General features: G+C 42.8%; 1 protein-coding gene across 3 annotated transcripts in view; it reads right to left on the minus strand.

Moving 5' to 3' along the window:
- Positions 1–2,251: 2,251 nt before the first annotated feature.
- TNFSF4 (TNF superfamily member 4) overlaps positions 2,252–20,372 on the minus strand; it is a 51,922-nt gene continuing 33,801 nt past the window's right edge. For 2 of the 3 annotated variants that reach the window (XM_081193353.1, XM_081193352.1), the window contains 2 exons: positions 11,944–11,980; positions 2,252–2,654 (listed from right to left, as the gene is read on the minus strand). In XM_081193353.1, the coding sequence (XP_081049479.1) occupies positions 2,272–2,654; positions 11,944–11,980 (420 nt within the window). In that variant the 3' untranslated portion in view covers positions 2,252–2,271. Of the gene's footprint in view, positions 2,655–11,943; positions 11,981–14,022; positions 14,180–20,372 lie in introns of all 3 variants that reach the window. The other variant, XM_081193354.1, reaches the window with a different exon arrangement.

Here is a 20,372-nt window from a genome sequence, read left to right on the forward strand (position 1 = left end):
CGCTCCTATGGTCAGCGCTGATTTGGTCAGCTGGTCCATAGACTCCGCCCTGGGTGCCCGGGAAAGTTCATCCTTTACCGCCGAAGAAAGCCCTTCTTCAAAGAGCATTTGAATGGGTGCCGCCGATAGATCCCACCCCAATTTATGGATCAACATGGTAAACTCAGTCCAGTACTCACGAACAGATCGGCTCCCCTGTTTGCACGCCATTAACTGTCTGCGTACCACTCCCTGCTCAATATCGCTGGCAAACATAAGATCCATGGCACGAAAAAACTTCCTCGTGTCCTTCAGGATGTCATTATTCGTTGCCATCAGGGGCCTCACCCAGTCTTTCGCCCCCTTTTCGAGATGCCCAATCACAAAAGCCACCCGCGATTCCTCGCCGGGAAAGTCATCAAACTGCAGATTAAGGGCATAGTGCATCTCGGTCCTAAAGGCATGATAGTCCTTGGGCTCCCCCCCAAACTTCTGCACCAATCCTGGCAACTTTCTGGCGAGCGGGGTGGTTTTCCCCTTCTCTGCATCTTGAGCCCTCCTCTCCTCGAGCCTCGCCGTCTGCAGCGCTAGCTGGACCTCCAACACCCGGTACCTTTCTTCCAGGCTTGGACCCGCTCCAGCTCCTGCTTCTCCGGTTCCGGCTGGATTGCTCATGATGCCTTCTCCTGCACAAGCTGCTCACGGAGACTGTCGGAATGCTGTGATGGGACGATGAGCTGCGTGTGCGTAAAATCCAAGTCCCTCAGAGTTTGGTCAAGTTTGCAAACCTCTGTCTGTAACAGAGCCCCTTAAACATGGCTACGTCAGTCGCTAGCAGATTCCGACAGTGGTTGCTTTCGGAATCGCTTCCAACATAAAAGCTCCTTAACGGAAACACGTCTTCTGGACTCTCTGCGTGACAGTTTCCGGCGAGGAGTGGGTGTCCCTACAGGAGGTCCTGAAACCTCCCCACTGTTTTCGCTGGAAGTGTCTCTGAGCCATCCCTCCTGCTCACTTTCCCTCAACTCACCTCCTCTCCCCCTACTGGTTCCCTCTTCAGCTGATGAGTCTCTCCCAACCTGTGTGAGCCCTTTCACCTCCCTTCCTTCCGATGGCAGTTCCCTGACAGGTTGGAAATCCCGAAAACAGGGGTTGGTATCTGCATCTACATCCAAGGCAGAATATGCTGCTCTGCCTGAATTGAGCAATGAGCTTCCCTATTTTGTGCAGATTCTTACTAATATGAATGTAGAAGCCAAGCTACCTGTGACAGTTTATGAGGACAATCAGGCCTGTATATCCATGGCAGAGTCTGAACAATTTAAGTCTAGGACAAAACATGTGGACATAAAATATAGACATGTTAGGGACAAGTGGCACAAGGATTAATGAAACTTGTCAAGCCAGAACATTGCTGACATAATGACAAAACCCATCAGCTTCAAAAGACACAAAGAAATAGTTGAAAAGTTGGGATTAGTGAAGCTAACTGTATAAACACTTTGCACATGCTCTGGTACAAGTTTTTTCCTAAACAGAATTAAGAAGGGGTGTTAGGTTCCTTTAATTGCTATTAAGGAAAATCTCTTGCACCTGCTTCTCTTCTCTTGCACCTGCAGGTCTTGTGATTACTGTTCAAAGGTCACTGACCTGGCAACTGTGTTCATTCTTGGGTCTATTAAGAGGGGCTGTACACTGCCGCTTTGCATTGCTGCAAGGAAGCTCTGCCAGTTTGATACTGAACTCTGGGCTGTATGTATGCTGTGAGTTGTGCTTCCTTTGCATTTGAAGCCTGCACCTTCTGCTAGGGATCTAGGGGAAGCCTGCATATAGTGTGTGAAATGAAACTGCCTTAATACTTTGGACCTGTCAGTAAAGGACTGAACTGACTGAAAAGTTGGACTCTGACTGAATTTCTTCCAGCTCAAAACTGCACGGTCACGAACCTACACGCTTGGAGGGCTGCACATGTTTGGCACATGCCATATGCCAGCACTGGGATGGTACCCAGTGGCTCCCCCTCCCAAACTCCATGCGTTCTTCTGCATAGGCTCAGTTCAGAAGGGACAGAAGACCCTGATCTGCAAGGGATGGCCATCCACACAAGGTCAGCACGCGGTCAGGGCGTAGGTGGTCTGTTTAAATTTTTATGCCATTGGCCAACCAACACTAATTAGACCCGGGAACAATTATTCTCAAATACATCAAGTGGGAGTCAATTCTGGATGTGCTTAATTCGAAGCCAGTACACAATTGCCCAAACAGCTGGAGATGAGTTCACTGGTCATTTTATTAATTTTCAGGACGGCAATATGAACGAGGAGTTAACATGATGAGGTTCAGATTCAGATCGAGTGTGAGTGCTTCATTATTTTCAGTATTGTTAGGGTGTGCCTCCAAGTAGACTGCCTCTTGGGAACGAAATTCATGCACGAAGACTTCCTTCACCTTTGTATTCTCCTCACTGCAATTTACCTCCAGCAGGGGCTCTTGGGGCTGACAGTAGACCCTGAGGATCAGTTCGTGCGGAGCCCTGGGCAGGGTGATGGTTCCCTCCAAAGAGAACAGGTAGAGGCCATCACAGTGGATTGGGATGGAGCGGTTTAGAACATTTATTTCCATTGTGCCATCCCTCTTTTTAATACCAATCGCTTTCTTATAGGCAATGGAGTCATCTGAAATGCAAGAAAACACAGGAAAAGCCACAAATGTGTTAGTCCCTAACCTACTAGTTTCTCTTACGAGAAAAGAAAATTGGAGGTGGATTGTAAAAGCAAGAGAACAGAAAATCTATAAAAGAAGGTAAAGAAGCAAGGGTCTTTGCCGAAGCTTTTGCATGAAATAGGGCTTGTCCCTAAGCATACTGGGTGGGGCTGGCTCAAGACATTTGGGCATCTGAAGCCAACCACAAAATGGTACCTCTCACCCACTTTCGATAGGTGGCGGGGGGGTGTCTGTTTCCAAGGTGCTCAATCTCACTGTCCCTTAAGACCCTTGTTCTGCTGGTGGCTGTACAAAGCACAAGGATCTGGCAACACAACAGAGAAAGCGAACTTCTAGGAGCTGCCCTCATTGAAAGGACAAAACTAGAATCATTGAAAGGAGTTGAACTCGCTCTCATCTTCAAAAAAGTATGCAAGTTCCCGACTCTGCGCCTAATCTGTTTCTCATCTCTTTGGGGCCACAGGTCTTAACCAACAAGCATTTTCCCTACTGGTTGTTACCTGCCGTTGCTGTTTGCATTTCCAGACTCCTCAATTTTACACACAAACTCTGTCAGCACTTGAAATTTCAGATCTGTCAAGAAAATGGTTGCCTTGATGGACTTCCGGGGAGGTGCCTCCGGATAATGGGGGAATTCCTCTGATCGGGAGGAATTTGCCCCGTGGGAATTGGGTCTGGCCGCCACGGCGAAGGCGGAGACGTGCAAAAAATCACAGACGGGAGAGGCCTGTAAGTGTGGGATTCGGCGGGCACCTTTTGCGCCTCCCCTACTCGCGGGGAAACCCGGTTTCAGGGATCCGGAGCGAAGTGGGGTGAGCGGCGCGGTGCTTCGAAAAGTCTGCTTCTTCCACGGAGCGAAGCCGCATAGCTGTTGCCGGAGAGCACTGACTTTTTCCTGTGGACAATTTGACTTCAAAGAACTATCCTTGAGTAGAGCAGAAGAGGGAGAATTGGATTTTAAAAGTTTAATTTGGCATCGAAATGGGGGAGGTTCAACACAGGAAGTCCGCCTTCCCCATTTGTAAATAGACAGAAGCAATAAGACTGCAAGCTAAAGTCTTGGAAAGCCTTCTGTAAAAGACTAAATTTCCATCGGAAAAGAGCACACACACCCCCTTGGTGGCAGGAGAAGGGGGGGAGTTGAGGACAGGGTATACCTGCAAGAGAGAGCGACGAGAGTAAAAATACTGCCGCTCTGACCCTGGAAACGGGCTGCTAGCAGGACCGACGTTTTGGAATGTTCATTGACAGCGCTTAGAACGTTCTTTGACAGCTAGCAAAATAAGAGAAATACACTGTTTCTATCGTCTCTGGCTGTTACTAAAAAGGAGTAAAAGTAACTGAAAAATTGAAACTAACTTTGGACTTGTGTTTGAAAGAGGATACTAATTGACTATTACAAATAGAAACTGTTTCCCCCTAGTGGAAGTCTTTAAAATTGGTTGCTTTATAAGAGCTGGGCTAGGGGAATTTCCAGTCACAAGATAAGAAACCGTGAGACTTTGGGACTGACCATGAATTTGCTAAGTGTTATTGCAAATGAAAAGGGAACAACAGAACAGCCAGCAGCTGGGGGAACATTGAGACTTGGCAGCAACCCAGGAGAGCTTCAACATCAGGCCCCTCTGCCTCTTCTGCGGCTGCTGTTTCTGCATCAGTACATTTAAAATCCAAAGGAATGTCAACAGAAGAGGCTCTAGCAGTTGCATTAAGTAAGATAAATGATTCACTGGAACAGCTTAATAAGAAAGTGGATACTGCAACTAATAAAATTGTTTTAAATACAGAAAGTATAAATAACTTGGGACAAAAGGTGAACACCAATACAGAATCCATTCATAAACTGATACAGGAATCCACTTTGACACGGCAGACTGCGGAGGAAGCTAGGGAGAAGGCAGCTGCAGCTGATTGTAAAGTAACTCAATTGGAGAAAGAGGTAGTTCCAACCCTACAGAGGCAACTTGACGAACACAAGGTGACGCTTGCTATGATTGAACTTAAAGAAAAACAGACAAATTTGAGGATTAGAGCCATTGGAGAAGGAAAGCTTGATAGATTTTCTTACACAGGAATTTGCTGATTTTTGGGAATTGGACTTGGGTCAAGAAGAGTTTAGAATTGTGAGGGCATTTAGACTTGGAAGAGGAGGGAAGAAAGAGAAGAATAGAATAAGAGACTGTTTGATTTCCCTCCGGACCAAAGAAGAGAGAGACAAAATTTTGGGTTGGCACTACCAGAAGAATCTAGAAATACATCAGTCAAGAGTGGAAATTTTTGAAGACGTTCCAAAATACCTTTTGGATCTTAGATCCAACTACGGAGATATTGTTGCTCTGCTGAGAAGGAATAAAATCATCTTTAGGTGGGAGTTCCCCCAAGGCCTATCTTTCAGCTTCAAAGGAAGGAAAATAAAAATAAGATCAGTAGAAGATAAAGTAAAGTTTTTGATTAAATACGAGGAAGATCTGCAGAAGGGAATTGGAAAAGAGCCAACAGCATTGGATAGAAGATCACCAGATAGAGGACCAGAGCAAAGAGCATCGGACAGAAGATCACCAAACAGGGGAACATTGGATATATCGACATTATCCTTTGGATTGGACCTCCCAGTGAACATGCCATCATCACTACCAACAGAAGAGGAGCAAGCATTGGGTGCAGTTGGGGGGGGGGTACCAGAGTAACTACATGATGGCACTGCAGGTCCTGAGCTGGAATGTGAATGGACTGAACTCCCCTGAAAAAAGGCGGAGAGTATTTCATTTATTGAAAAAAGAGCATTTGGACTTGATTTGCTTACAAGAAACACATGTGATAAGGCTACATAGGAAGATATTGAGCAATAAAAGATTAGGCCAAGAATTTATTTCATCGGATAAAGTTAAAAAAAGAGGAGTGGTCCTTTATGCAAAGGAGAGCCTATCACCAAAATTCATATTTAAAGATGATCAAGGAAGATTTGTTGCAATTGAAATTCAATTAGAAGGAGAGAAATTTCTGATTGTAGGTATTTATGCACCAAATGAAGGAAAATCGGAGTTCTTTAAGAAGCTACATGAGACTTTGATGGACTATATGGACTACAATATGATTTTGATGGGAGATATGAATGGAGTGGTGTCCACAAATATGGACAAGGCACAGAGACAGGTAGTCACCAAAGATGGTAGACTACCAAAAACCTTTTTTGACATGACTGAAAGTATGGACTTAGTTGACATTTGGAGAATGAAGAACCCTCTGGGAAGAGAGGGAACTTTTTTCTCTGAGGCTAAAATGACTTGGACAAGAATCGATCAAATTTGGGTAACCAGGGGACTGGTCCTGAAGATCTGCAAAACGGAGATTTGCCCTAAAACTTGCTCTGACCATAATGCTGTGAAGATGGAAATGAAATTGACGTCAATTGGCTCCTTTAGATGGAGGATGAATGATACTCTGTTTAGGAATGAAGAGGTGACTAAGAAGGCCCAAAAAACTCTAAGAGATTATTTTGAGATAAATATGAATACTACAGTGGAAAAAAGAGTAATTTGGGATGCAAGCAAAGCGGTTATGAGAGGATTCCTAATACAACAGAACACAATTAAGAAGAGAATTCAGAATGAAAAAAAGGATAAAATCCTGGGGAAAATAAAGGAAGGAGAGAAAAAACTGAGAGCAAAACCAAAGTCACAGGAGATCCTGAAAGAGATAAAGCTATACCAAACACAATATATGAAGCTGATGAATCAGGAAATAGAATGGAAAATCAAACAGATGAGGCAAAAGACATTTGAATCGGCAAATAAGTGTGGAAAATTGTTGGCCTGGCAGATGAAAAAAAGACAAAAACTCAATATTATTACAAACTTGGAAGTGGAAGGAAAGAATATACAGAACCCAGTGGAGATCAGGAAGTGTTTTCAGAGATACTTCAAACAACTTTATACACAGGAGAAGCAAAAAGAAATGGATATTGATCGATTTTTAAAAATGAATGGACTACGTAAAATCTCTCAGGAAAAACAGCTAATGTTGAATTATAAGATAACGGATCAGGAGGTGGAAGGGGCCATCCAAAACATGCAATTAGGCAAATCTCCAGGACCAGATGGTTTGACTTCAAGATATTACAGATCTTTGAAAGAATGGTTAATACAACCATTGAAGGAAGTCTGCAATGAAATATTGGAAGGAAGACAGGCACCAGAGTCGTGGAAGGAAGCTTACATTACACTTATACCTAAAACAGAGACTGAAAAGACACAGCTCAAGAACTACCGCCCTCTATCGCTGCTTAATGTGGATTACAATTTTTTTGCAGATACTTTGGCTAAAAGATTAAAAAAGGTGTTAGCAGAAGAAATTCATACAGACCAAGCGGGCTTTCTCCCAGGCAGACATTTGTCTGACAATACGAGGAATATAATTAATATTCTAGAAAAACTACAAGTGAATATTAATACTAAGGCAGTCTTGATATTTGTGGATGCAGAGAAAGCCTTTGACAATATTTCTTGGAGTTTTATGAAGAAGAACCTACAGGGGATGGGGGTTGGACAAGGTTTTGAAAATGGTATAGGTGCAATTTATTCAGAACAAAAGGCAAAATTAATTGTGAATAATGTGATGACAGAAGAGTTTAAGATTGAAAAAGGGACACGTCAAGGTTGCCCAATTTCTCCATTGCTTTTTATATCGGTCCTCGAGGTTTTGCTAAATATGATTAGAAAGGACCAAGAGGTTAAAGGTATACAGGTGGGAGCTAAACAGTATAAACTGAAAGCATTTGCTGATGATTTAGTATTGACTTTACAGGAGCCAGAACCTAGTACTAAAAGGGTATTGGAACTGATTCAAGAATTTGGACAGGTTGCAGGTTTTAAGTTGAATAAGATGAAAACCAAGGTTCTAGAGAAAAATTTAACTATGAATGAGAGAGAGAAGTTTCAGGAGGAGACAGGACTAACATTGGTTTAAAAAGTGAAATACTTAGGGGTTAACATGACTGCTAAAAATGTGAACTTATTCAAGGATAATTATGAAAAATGTTGGACTGAAGTGAAAAAGGATTTAGAAGTATGGACAAATTTGAAGTTATCATTGTTAGGCCGAATTGCTGTGATAAAAATGAATGTGCTGCCAAGGATGTTATTTTTGTTCCAAACATTGCAAATTTTGGATAAGATGGATTGTTTCAAGAAGTGGCAGAAGGATATTTCTAGATTTGTTTGGCAGGGCAAGAAGCCTCGAATAAAATTTAAGATATTAACGGATGCTAAAGAAAGAGGTGGATTTGCCCTGCCAAACCTTAAACTTTATTATGAATCAGCTGCTTTTTGCTGGCTGAGAGAATGGCTGATTCTTGAAAATACTGAAGTGTTGGATTTAGAAGGTTTTAACAATGTATTTGGTTGGCATGCATATTTGTGGTATGATAAGGTAAAAGCACATAAAGCATTTAAAAATCATATTGTTAGAAAAGCATTGTTTAATGTTTGGATAAGATATAAGGATTTGTTAGAAAAAAAACCCCAAGATGGTTGTCACCAATAGAAGCGAAGGCACAGAAAAAACTCAATATGGAGGCCAAATGGCCGAAATATTGGGAAATTCTGGAACAAGATGGAGAGAGAATAAAATTGCAGAGCTTTGAAAAATTGAAAAACAAAGTGTGAGATTGGCTCCATTACTATCAAATAATGGAGGCATACAAATTGGACAAAAAAGTTGGTTTCCAGGTGGAAAAATCAAAATTGGAAACAGAATTGTTAGATCCAAAAACTAAGAATTTGTCAAGAATGTATAACTTGCTGTTGAAATGGAACACTCAGGATGAAACGGTGAAATCAGAAACCCAGGATTAAATGGGTACAAGATGTTGGACATAACATAATGATGGCTGACTGGGAACAGTTATGGACCACAGGTATGAAATTTACGGCATGTAATGCCTTAAGAGAAAATTTAATGAAAATGATTTATAGGTGGTACATGACACCAGTTAAGCTTGGAAAAATCTGCCATTTGCCCGATAATAAATGTTGGAAATGTAATGAGACTGAAGGTACATTCCTTCACCTTTGGTGGACGTGCCCAAGGATTAAGGCATTCTGGGAGATGATTTATAATGAAATGAAAAAGGTATTTAAATATACCTTCCTGAAGAAACCAGAGGCCTTTCTCCTGGGCATGGTCGGCCAATTGGTGTCAAAGAAGGATAGAACTTTCTTTATGTATGCAACAACAGCAGCAAGAATACTCATCGCGAAATATTGGAAGACACAAGATTTACCCACCAGGGAAGAATGGCAGATGAAGTTGATGGACTACATGGAATTGGTGGAAATGACTGGCAGAATCCGAGACCAGGGAGAAGTGTTGGTGGAAGAAGACTGGAAAAAGTTTAAAGACTATTTACAGAAATACTGTAAAATTAATGAATGTTAGAAAAATGTTGGAATGAAGTTATATGGCTTTAGTAGAAATGTTATAAGGAATTAAGTATAAATAGATTATTAGAGCATTAAAGGGAAAAAATAAGGTTAGAATGTGTTAAGACAATTATAGGATAGAAAACAGAGGAAGATGGAAAGGAATTGCTGAAACAATTAATAGAAGTGGAATACAAAAAGGAAGGTGTGAAGAGGTCGTGGAAATTAGTGAAAGAAAGATAAGATATTGAAATTGGACTGTCTTTTAAATGGTTTTTGTTTTGTTTTGTTAGTTGTGTGTTAGTGTTTTGCAGTGTTGTTGTTTTTTTAGTATTGTATGGTATTGTTGTATGTTTCTTTTTTTTCTTCTTTTTTTTGGTTTTTTGTAGTGTTGTGTTCAATTTGTTGGAAAACTAATAAATATTATTATAAAAAAAAGGAAATGGTTGCCTCACTTAGGCCTCTGGGTAAAAACTGGCCAGTGTGGTGTAGTGGTTAAGACCGGTAGTCTCGCAATCTGGGGAACCGGGTTCGCATCTCCGCTCCTCCACCTGCAGCTGCTGGGTGACCTTGGGCCAGTCACACTTCTTTGAAGTCTCTCAGCCCCACTCATCTCACAGAGTGTTTGTTGTGGGGGAGGAAGGGAAAAGGAGAATGTGAGCCACTTTGAGACTTCTTAGGATAGTGATAAAGTGGGATATCAAATCCAAACTCTTCTGTCAGAAGTTACCATATGTCTCAGCTCCAATCCCAGCTGGCATTTCCCTCCTGCCTCCTCCAACCTGTCCCCTGACCTCTTTCTCCATGCTTGTCGTTTTCTCAGGGTGATCTAAAGGGGACAGGAGTCATTTCTCCGCTCTGCCCCATTTTGGAAGGATTCTAAAGTTCCTCGGCTGTGCTGGAATCTCACACAAGGCCGGGCTCAGGGCAGCCTAAGAAAGCAGGCCTACCTTTGTGGATAAAACACAGTCTGCTAACATTCAAAATTTGAGAGCTTGGCTCTTCAAGCCCTAACCCCAGATTCTTGAGTCACAGGCAACTTCAGGGAGCTCAGCTGCCCCTTCCCTGCACTTAGCCCCCCTTCCTTGAATCCTTGAGTTTCTCTCTGTCCCACCATTTTCCAAATCTTGCTGTTCTTTCTACCTTTCTGTCCTAAACACAGCATTTGCATTCCATTTCTCCCTGTTGCTCCGGAGCCTCCACTGCGCCTGCTGAACCCCTTGCACACACACACCCAATCCTGATAGAACAACAGTAATTGTAAACAGTAAACAGTAATTTTTCACTTCCATCTATCTCTACCTCTGACTTAGAAACAAGAGAGTTTAAGCTGTTGGTCCAGGCAGATTATTATTTTTGAACTACCTGCACCAAATATATTCAAACTAACCATTTTTGTTCTCTGTAGCCTTTTTGTGTGTTTGTTACCCACCATTTGCTTAAATGCTTTTTATTCTTCTGTATCTTTTGGAAACACTTTGTATACATCTTTTGCTGCTACAATTCTGTCTAAATCTGGGGGCTGACATTTGCATATCTTTTTTGTGCTTTGTAACTTTGCAGTGGCAGCTGAAGGGCAAAGTCTCCTCTCACGCCCACTTCCAGCTGGTGCAGCCGTCCTGCCCTGGAACCCAAACAGGCGCCCAGCTAGGCATGGAGAAATCCATCTGTTTGGCTTCACCTCAGTTTCTCATCTTATGTTCAGTTCTCCACATTTCTGCATCAGTTTGTATTATTTTTTAAAGTCCTCATGAAAGTTCATCAGCATTCAAATGCACGTTTCTTCTAGGCTGCACATGGCTGTATGCAGTTTTGCCCAATGCACATTTTTTGCAAGCCATTTCCCTTGACATAATATATTTTATATTTCCTAAATGTGCATTTTTAATTCACACATTCATCTAATATACAATTTTTTGTACATATTATTTGGTCAGAGAGCCAGTTTAGAAGACAGTGGTACCTTGGGTTAAGAACTTAATTTGTTCTGGAGGGCTGTTCTTAACCTGAAACTGTTCTTAACCTGAAGCACCACTTTAGCTAGTGGGGCCTCCTGCTGCCACTGTGCCGCCACCGCACAATTTCTGTTCTCATCCTGAAGCAAAATTCTTAACCCAAGGTAATATTTCTGGGTTAGTGGCGTCTGTAACCTGAAGCGTATGTAACCCAAGGTACCACTGTATCTGTTTTTTGGTCCACATATTGTTGGAGAAAGTGCAAATTTGGTAGGCTTGTGTTAAATGTCTTACTGATCTCCCCCCCCCCCCCCGTGCACCCTTGGCTCCACCCAGAACACCTGCCGTTAGCTGAACCAAAAGCTTTCCACCTCCTGAAGGCTGCCAAGCGCAGCTTCAGCGTGACCTTCATTCTACCTCTTATCTCTGCCCTGCTCAGGTATCAGGCTGTTTGCAGTAAAAGGGAATAGAGAAGAAACCAGTAGGAATTATTCTCCAACTGTTTCAACCTAAATTCATTCTCCTGCCTCTTTCACTGGAGCAAGGTGGGAGGGAAGGAACAGGCAAACCCGAGGAGGAGAGGGTGAAGATGGTTCTTCTCTTTCTGGTAAAGCCCATCTAGATCATTTTCCTGCCTGGATGTTCACTAGAGGGGCAAATGCAGAGCCCGGGAGAGAGTGTTCTTCCCCTCATGCAGCCTGGTCAGAGAATATTCATTGCTGCTTCAGTTCCCTCTGGGCAAACTGGGTTGGAGGGAAGTCAAGATTGGAAGCATCAACTGGTCATGGGGGAGGAGAGAACAGTGCAACCCACCTCAAGCCTTTGGAATAGGGCGAAGGAGAAGGAGAAGGAGAAGGAGAACTCACACTTGATGTAGATCCATTGTGCCTGTGGGTCTGGACTCTGAAACACAACAAAACATGAGGTTATGAAAGGTGCCTACAAGCTCCAGATGGAAATGCAGACATGATGGGACACCAGGGAACCAACATTATGGGGCCTTTTGCATGGGAAGTTTTAAGAGGTCTCAACTGCAGTCCTTTAGTACAACTATTTCCCGCAAGCTACAGAACTCCAGAGCACTGCCTGTGCAGATCCACTGCAGGTGCAACTCCTAGGGGCTAAGGTCCCTTCACCCCCCCAAAAAAAAACTATGTGAGGATGCTGGGGCCCCCTAAAGTTGATGAACGTTGCCATTCAAATGGTGTGCATGCACTGCAGTGCATGTGAGCAGGGTGGAGCTTATCTGTCCCCCCCCCCTGTAATATTTTATCCAAGTTGGCACCCCGATTCACTGCCCCCCCCCATGAGAGATGCTGGGAACATTGGCCTCTTCAGAGGCAGTGCACAGCACTGGGAGAGTGGAGTGCTACTAGAGAGTAAAACCTCTGTGGGCTGCAAGGTATCTACTTCTGTGTGTTTGTGTTCAGAGGCAGAACGGGGAAAGCTGAGCTCTTAGTAAACACCAGAGGGGTGGCCGCAGGATAGTTAATATTTTGCAGGCTTGGGGATTAGAGCAGTTGGTGGCATCTCATGCATAGCACCCCCCCCCCAGCACAAGCCTGTACAGTAACTTCACTTTGAAGACATCACATATACAGTAGCTCCAAAATAGCCATGTTGCTATCCAGTATTATTTCCTGCCTTTGTTTTAGTTATATAACTGGATTCACATGCCCATAACATAGACTGCGGTATTATTAAAATTTTCTCTCTCCCTGTGTGTGTGTATGTATGTGTATCTAATAGATATCTGCCATGTGTCTGATGAAATGAGTTTTAGACTGAAACAGTTTATACTACAATAGGTCTGTTAGGGTTGTGTCTAAGGAACTCATATTTGGAGTAGAACCATTGAAATCACTTGACTAGTCATTTAGTTGAGTAGAATCTATTGGAGCTGTATCTTACTGGCAGCACACGACAGAACCATGAGACAGGTGTAAAATATACTCAAGCAAGAGTTTTATTTACAACCTAACAAACACAAAGCATGTGGGTGTTCTCTTTTGCAGGCAAATTCAAACTGCAACTTCTCCTCCTTTTGTAATCAGCCTAGAAAACCACACCCAGAACTCACAGAAACAGTTCTTAAAGTTACAATCATCTTTCCTGTTTCTTTGCAGAATGACTCCTAACAGAATCCTTACAGCACAATCCTAACCATGTCTACTCAGAACTGAATCCTTTTGAATTCAGCGGGGCTTCCTCCCAAGTAAGGAGGGTTAGGATTTTAGTCCTTAAGTTAAAGTTAAAGGTAAAGGTAAAGGTAAAGGGACCCCTGACCATTAGGTCCAGTCGTGGCCGACTCTGGGGTTGCGGCGCTCATCTCGCTTTATTGGCTGAGGGAGCCGGCGTACAGCTTCCGGGTCATGTGGCCAGCATGACTAAGCCGCTTCTGGCAAACCAGAGCAGTGCACGGAAACGCTGCTTACCTTCCTGCCAGAGCGGTACCTACTTGCACTTCAACGTGCTTTCGAACTGCTAGGTTGGCAGCAGCTGGGACCGAGCAACAGGAGCTCACCCCGTCGCGGGGATTCGAACCACCGACCTTCTAATCGACAAGTCCTAGGCTCTGTGGTTTAAACCACAGCGCCACCCGCATCCCTTAAGTGAGCATAAGGCTATTATTTAGACTGCAGCAGACTGGCACAGTCCCCCAAGTACAGTTTTCCAACTGTACTTCCAAGCATAAAGAGCAGCAACATCTTCCCTGGTTCTTTCTGTTAGAAGACACCTTATTTTTTCTTTCTTTTTTTGCTTATTTTTGTAATATGTTGAAACTTTAATAAATATCTTTAAAAACACACACAAAGATGATTACAATTTCACAGCTTAAAAAAAAGAGCAAAGGACCAGGGTTTTCCCCTAAACAGCCCCCAAACGGCCAGTGCACTTTGGCATCTGCCTAGAGAGCTCTTGACATTTGTAAATGGGCCTCTTACTAGGGAAGAGGTGGGAGCAAGCGCTGGTCTCCCTTAGTCTGTAGGTGGTGCATGCAGCTGCTTGAGAGTTCTTGTGATCGTGATGCCTGGGGGTTTGGTTACCACTCTGTGTCCTCCTGCTCAACCTCATATGGTGGTGGCAGATGCTCTTTGTGTTCTGCAAGCAACCAAACATACAGGTAGGTTGGAATATTGTGGAAGTATCTAGAGGCAGAGAAAACCAGCCTTTATTTTGAATCCAAATGAAGGCAGAATTATGTTGGGAGGAAGGATTTTAGGCATCATTTTCAAGCTTGCTTTCATTTGCAGGGTCCTGGTTTCAGATGTCATACACAGTGGGACTAATTAGGCTTAGTATATGTACAGAAAGCAAACCAACTATGGATGGTGGTTACAGTATTCAAAAGGCAAAGCAGACACCTTCACAGCAACCTTGCAACCTTCTCAAGGACATTCCCACTTGGTATAGCTAGCATGCAACAACAGAGTGTCTCCAATCCCCGTTTCATCTTTTCTTCTTAGAACTATTGATAAATCCATGATGCCGGTTTGTTTGCTCATTCCAACGATCTATATACTGTTTGCCACAATAATCTCTAAACCATGCACAGTAAGCTTACAAAAAACATCCACCAGACATACAATGTTTTATCTTGAATTTTCATTCACTGGATACTCAAATGAAAAAGAATTTTAATAGATGGACAAGAATGAGAACTCGGTTATCAACTTTAAGACAGATTGTTGAGTTGCAAATGAAAATTATTCCAACCTGTTTGTACTTATTTCAGGTTCTCCCTATCCCCCTTCCTCTGATCACTGTGGCAAAAGCCAATAAAAGATTTGTTTTTCCAAGGTCCTTGAAGTTGTATTATAGAAAATATGGGCCTGAGAGGCCTGGCCACGGGTGGCTGCACTTTCATCAGGTAACATGTCTTCTGTTGGATCCCCACACCTGAGCACAGGCTACTAGAACTAGACCTCTTACGAAAACTGAGGTTCTGTTCCTTGGTATGGGGTGTGGTAAAGGTTTGGTTGCAGCTTTGTGTAAGGAACTAATAAGCGACACACAGGTTTGATATTGGGCATCAACGTTGTTTAGGAGGGAGATAGAGGAGAGAATATAGGTGATATAGATAGAGGAGAGAATATAGGTGATGATGGAATATGGCATGATTGATCAGTCAGTGAAACCAATCTTGACCCATACAAGAGAAACCATGCTTTAATTGTATCATGGGTGGTACAAGACCCCAATGCAAACTATGGGCTATATCTGCCTCATATAACCAACATGCTTAGCTCTAGTTAATGCGTGGAGGGGTTAAGGCCATAGCGTAAGCTTAGCTAGGTCACACACCCTCACCTTGGGAAGAAGGGTTACCAAAGCCTTTGTTCTTTTTCCTTTCCTTCATGTGAACCAACTAGTAAGGATGTCTAAGCTGGATGCTCCAAGCATAGACCATGTGGCTTTAGCAACATTTTTCTAAATGTTTAGAAACATTTTTTAAATGTTTAAATGTTGCTGCTGTACAGAAAAGCACATGCATTTGACCTTTGAAGAGTTTGCAAGTAAACCATTTTTACTTGCTATGCTAAGGGGATGTGGGCAACTTTGGAAGAAAACTAGGAGGAGGGATTTTAAAAGTCTAACAGCCTATATTTCCATGCTCTACTTCAATGCATATTTTGTGATTTTAAATCTCTGCTAGGGCTCTCTTGCCAGAGTACCAGGCACCCAGATATTCTCTTTTTATACCTATTATTTTCCTTGCCAACCAGCACAAATGTTACAGATAGCATCTAACATGCTCCCCAACTGCTGGTGAGGCTGCTGGGGGAGCATACTTCCAAGTCTGGTGGGAGTACCTGCAGGTCCATACATTTTGGTCTCTGGTTTTTAATGAAATTGCAGCAATTAACAGTGCATGTTCCCTGGGATACTCAAGAGTATGCAGCACCAGCACTGTTTTTTTCAAATGTTTACTGTAACAACTTCATGGTGAGTTCGGGCACCTTTTTTAAAAAAAAAGCACTGGCAATTCCTAAGGAGTTGATTCAATTCTCCCCTCTGCCTGCCTCCACTGGAGAGGCAGGGAGGGGCTGTAGTTTCCAGGTTCCAGCGAGACCTTGTGGAGCTTTTGTGAGATCTCGCCGGAAGCCACAGCCACACAACCCTGGCAAGTGACCCTTGGGCAGCAGCGCTGGGGAGTGCGGGGGCACCTTCCCATTTCACCTCAGGTGCCAAAATGGGCCACCCCTGCATGCGGGGCCACATACAGTAACTGGCTGAAGACCTCTGTCCTTAAAAGTATATTGAAGCCAAGTTCTTAAGGGTCTTGTAAAATAATACAAGACCCTTGAACTTGACCCACAAGCATTTGGGCAGCACGGGCAAGCTTCCAGGGACTTAGCTGCTGTCTGTCTGTCTGTCTGTCTCCACCACCCGTCCAGCCTCCACATTCTGCGCCAGTGGGAGCTTCCAGATCAGGCACAAAGGCAGCCCCACATCAAGGGGATGGAGCAATTCCTCTGAGAGGAAAGGCTGGAGGCATCTGGGACTTTTTAGTTTAGAGAAAAGGCAAGTAAGAGGCGACAAGACAGAAGTTTATAAAATTAAACACGGTAAGGAGAGTGGATAGAGAAAAGCTTTTCTTCCTCTCATACACATCCAGGGAAGCTGAATGTTGGACTATTTTGGACTCTGCTGGTCGTGTGCTCATGTCCCAGGAGGATATGGGTCACATCAACGTGACGGGAGACCGGAGTGATGAATCTCGGGCGACGCTGCATTGGGGGAAGGCACAAGGCCTCAGGGTTATCTCCCAACAGGTTCCCCATCTAATTAGAACTCCAGAATGTTGGTTTGGCGAGTTTATTCCTGATGAGTTTACTCTAAAAAGCACTTTTGGTTAAGGAACTTTCTTAGCACATCAAAAGGCTAGTATTCATGAATTAGCAACAAAGTTTCCCACAATAAATCTAGAGCAGTGGTTCCCAATCTTTTTGGGCCATTCCCCACCTAAGCTTCTCTAAAAACCTGACACCCCCCCCCCGGTGACATATAATTTTTATTATTCAAAACCCCCTACTCACGTGGAGGAAGCCTAAAAGGCCATTAACTTGGTCTAACTCATTCTTGAATTGCCAACATTTTAAATAAAATTTAAATAACCACATGCTTAGTTTAAAACTAAATATTAAGGCATGATTTTACCTGTTTGATAAAAGCAAAATATAGTACAGTTTACTGGTTCCAAATGGACAGCTGTATTCCTCTACCAGAGGAGTTTATCATAGGAGGGAACTAATTAGGCAGTAGTTCAACCCTACTTCTGTTGACAAAACCCACACACTAGAATTAAAAAGAACAAAAACTGCAAAACTAAGACAGATGATCTTATTTCTTGGACCAGCCCATCATCTTGCATCAGATTGTCACCTTTCTCTTGTGGACCTTTATTTTCTTCCATGTATGGTTGCAGGTCTATCCATCAGGGTAGATCAGATATATTTTCCTCTCCAATCTGACCATTACATCAATTACAGGTTGATGAAGAAGTAGTGAAACGTTTGAGTGGATACAGTGTTAAACACTAGGCTGATTTAGAATGTGTCTCAATATGTATAAAATTTTTAGCTACATTTTAAAAAATTAAGTCACAGTTTGAAAGGTTGCTATTCCAAGACCAATTAAAATGGCTGAAATGAAACTTCCTGAGCCAAACACAGACAGGACTACTCTTAAATAACTTCACTGAGAGGAAAATAATTAGTGTGGTGTAATGCTGCTGTGACAGCAGAAACCACTATTGTAAATTCATTGTACTAGCATTTTGTGAAAAATTTTCCCCAGCACAGAAATAGTATCCTAAGCACATTTCAACTGGCATGGAGTTCACAAACAGGGCAAACTGGACTCTCAAAGGATGTCAACATGCTAAGGTCCAACTGCCCCCTCATTGCAACTGTCTTTATTTTAGTATTTCCTGTTCTCCACAAACACTAATAAATAACAGTGATAAAGCCCCCTTTGCCCCAGCCTCTGTGTTCAGAACTAGAAATTGGTTGTCCCCCCCCCCAAGGTGCTTAGCAGTCCCTGGATGATCAGGACTATCACTTATTCGGGTCTCACTCCCACCCGTCTCCACCTCTCTTCACTTTTATTCCCTGTGGTCTTCTAATCTGTGTGTGGCAAACCCAGCCCCACTTCCACAGGCAAGTACCGTATTTTTCGCCCCATAGGATGCACTTTTTCCCCTCCAAAAATGAAGGGGAAATGTGTGTGCGTCCTATGGGGCGAATGCAGGCTTTCGCTGAAGCCTGGAGAGCGAGAGGCATCGGTGCGCACCGACCCCTCTCGCTCTCCAGGCTTCAGGAAGCTATCCGCAAGCCTTGCAAGCCCGGCGGGAGTTCCCGCAGGCTCACAAGGCTTGCAGGCAGTAGCCTGCAACCCCGGCGAGTGTCCGCAAGCCTCGCGCGCCCGGCAGGAGGTCCCGCCGAGCACACGAGGCTTGGGGCGGCAGCCTGTCGCCCGAAGCACGGGGAGCCCTCCGGAGGGTGCCCCATGCTTCAGGCGGGTGTGCGCAAGGCTTGGGGCGGCAACCGCGGCGGGGGGGGGGAATAATTTTTTTTTTATTCATTTCCCCCCCAGGAAAAACGAGGTGCGTCCTATGGGCCGGTGCGCCCTATAGGATGAAAAATACGGTACATTTCCAAATCTGGACCTCCCTTGTTGAATCTGGCCAAAATAAAAATGTGAGGTTTACTTGTGTTATTTTCCAGTGTTGGTATTTATCACTAAATTTTGGGAATGAGGGTGGCATTGCACTTTTTATTTAATGAACTTGGTAAGGTTTTTAAAAATAATTTACTGGCAAATTGCAGGGGATTGGACTAGAAGACCCATGGGGTCCCTGCCAACTCTACAATTCTATGGTTCTATTTTTTTATATATATTTATTAACTTTTCAAGGTTTATACAAAAAAAGACAAAAAACAAAAATACAAAAATTAAAAACACATATAATTTCATTCACTTATTTTCTTTTAACTTATTTCTCGGACCTCCTCATACCTCCCCTTTTTGTATTCCAATTCAAATTATTCATTCAGCAAATCCTCACCCTTAATTTTCACTTACCTTTACACCTTTTTTTCTTCTCCCCCCCCCCAATTATCTTGATCATTACAGCTGATAACCCCTTATTCAGTCCAACATCAATCTAACATTCACTAATTTTATAATATTTCCCAAGATAGTCTTTAAATTTCTTCCAATCTTCTTCCGCCGTCTCTCTTCCCTGGTTTCGGATTCTGCTAGTCATTTCTGCCAGTCCCATGTAGTCTATCACCTTCATCTGCCATTCTTCCAAGGTGGGTAGATCTTGTGTCTTCCAGTACTTTGCAATAAGTATTCTTGCTGCCGTTGTTGCGTACATAAAAAATGTTCTGTCTTTCTTTGGCACCAATTGGCCGACCATGCCCAGGAGAAAGGCCTCTGGTTTCTTCAGGAAGGTATATTTAAATACCTTTTTCAGTTCATTATATATCATTTCCCAGGAAGCCTTAATCTTTGGGCACGTCCACCAAAGGTGAAAGAATGTACCTTCCGTTTCTTTACATTTCCAACGTTTGTTATCGGGCAAATGATAGATTTTTGCAAGCTTGACTGGGGTCATGTACCACCTATATATCATTTTCACATAAATTTCATACAACTGTTCCCAGTCAGTGAACATAATATTATGTCCAACATCTTGTGCCCATTTAATCATAGCAGATTTTACCGTTTCATCCTGAGTATTCCATTTCAACAACAAGTTATACATTCTTGACAAATTCTTAGTTTTGGGTTCTAACAGTTCTGTTTCTAATTTTGACTTTTCCACCTGGAAGCCAATTTTCTTATCCAATTTATAAGCCTCCATTATCTGATAATAATGAAGCCAATCTCTCACTTGGTTTTTTAATTTCTCAAAACTCTGTAATTTCAATTTGTCTCCTTCTTGTTTACAATTCTATGGTTCTAAGACTTATTGACTTATTTTCCAATTGTTTCAGTGTGCCTTGATAAAGCCTAGCATTTTCTCACAAAATATAAACATGGGAATGGAATTTTAAAATTGTCCTTAAGATTGCCAAGCCTTGAGATTATCAGCCAATTTCAAAAATAAGTGGTATGAGATTTTTTACATTTACTAGTTACAAATTCTGAGATTTACCAACAAATGATGAAAACTAGGACAAAGTTTATCATTAGCCAAAGGCACTTGGCGATTTTTGAGGTATACTAATAACTGTTGAACACCAAGTGGAAATGATCATTACGTGCTCCTAGTATTTAAAAC

This window comes from Podarcis bocagei (genome assembly GCF_964188305.1).
Source record: "Podarcis bocagei genome assembly, chromosome: 5".
NCBI classification, from domain to species: Eukaryota; Metazoa; Chordata; class Lepidosauria; order Squamata; family Lacertidae; genus Podarcis; species Podarcis bocagei.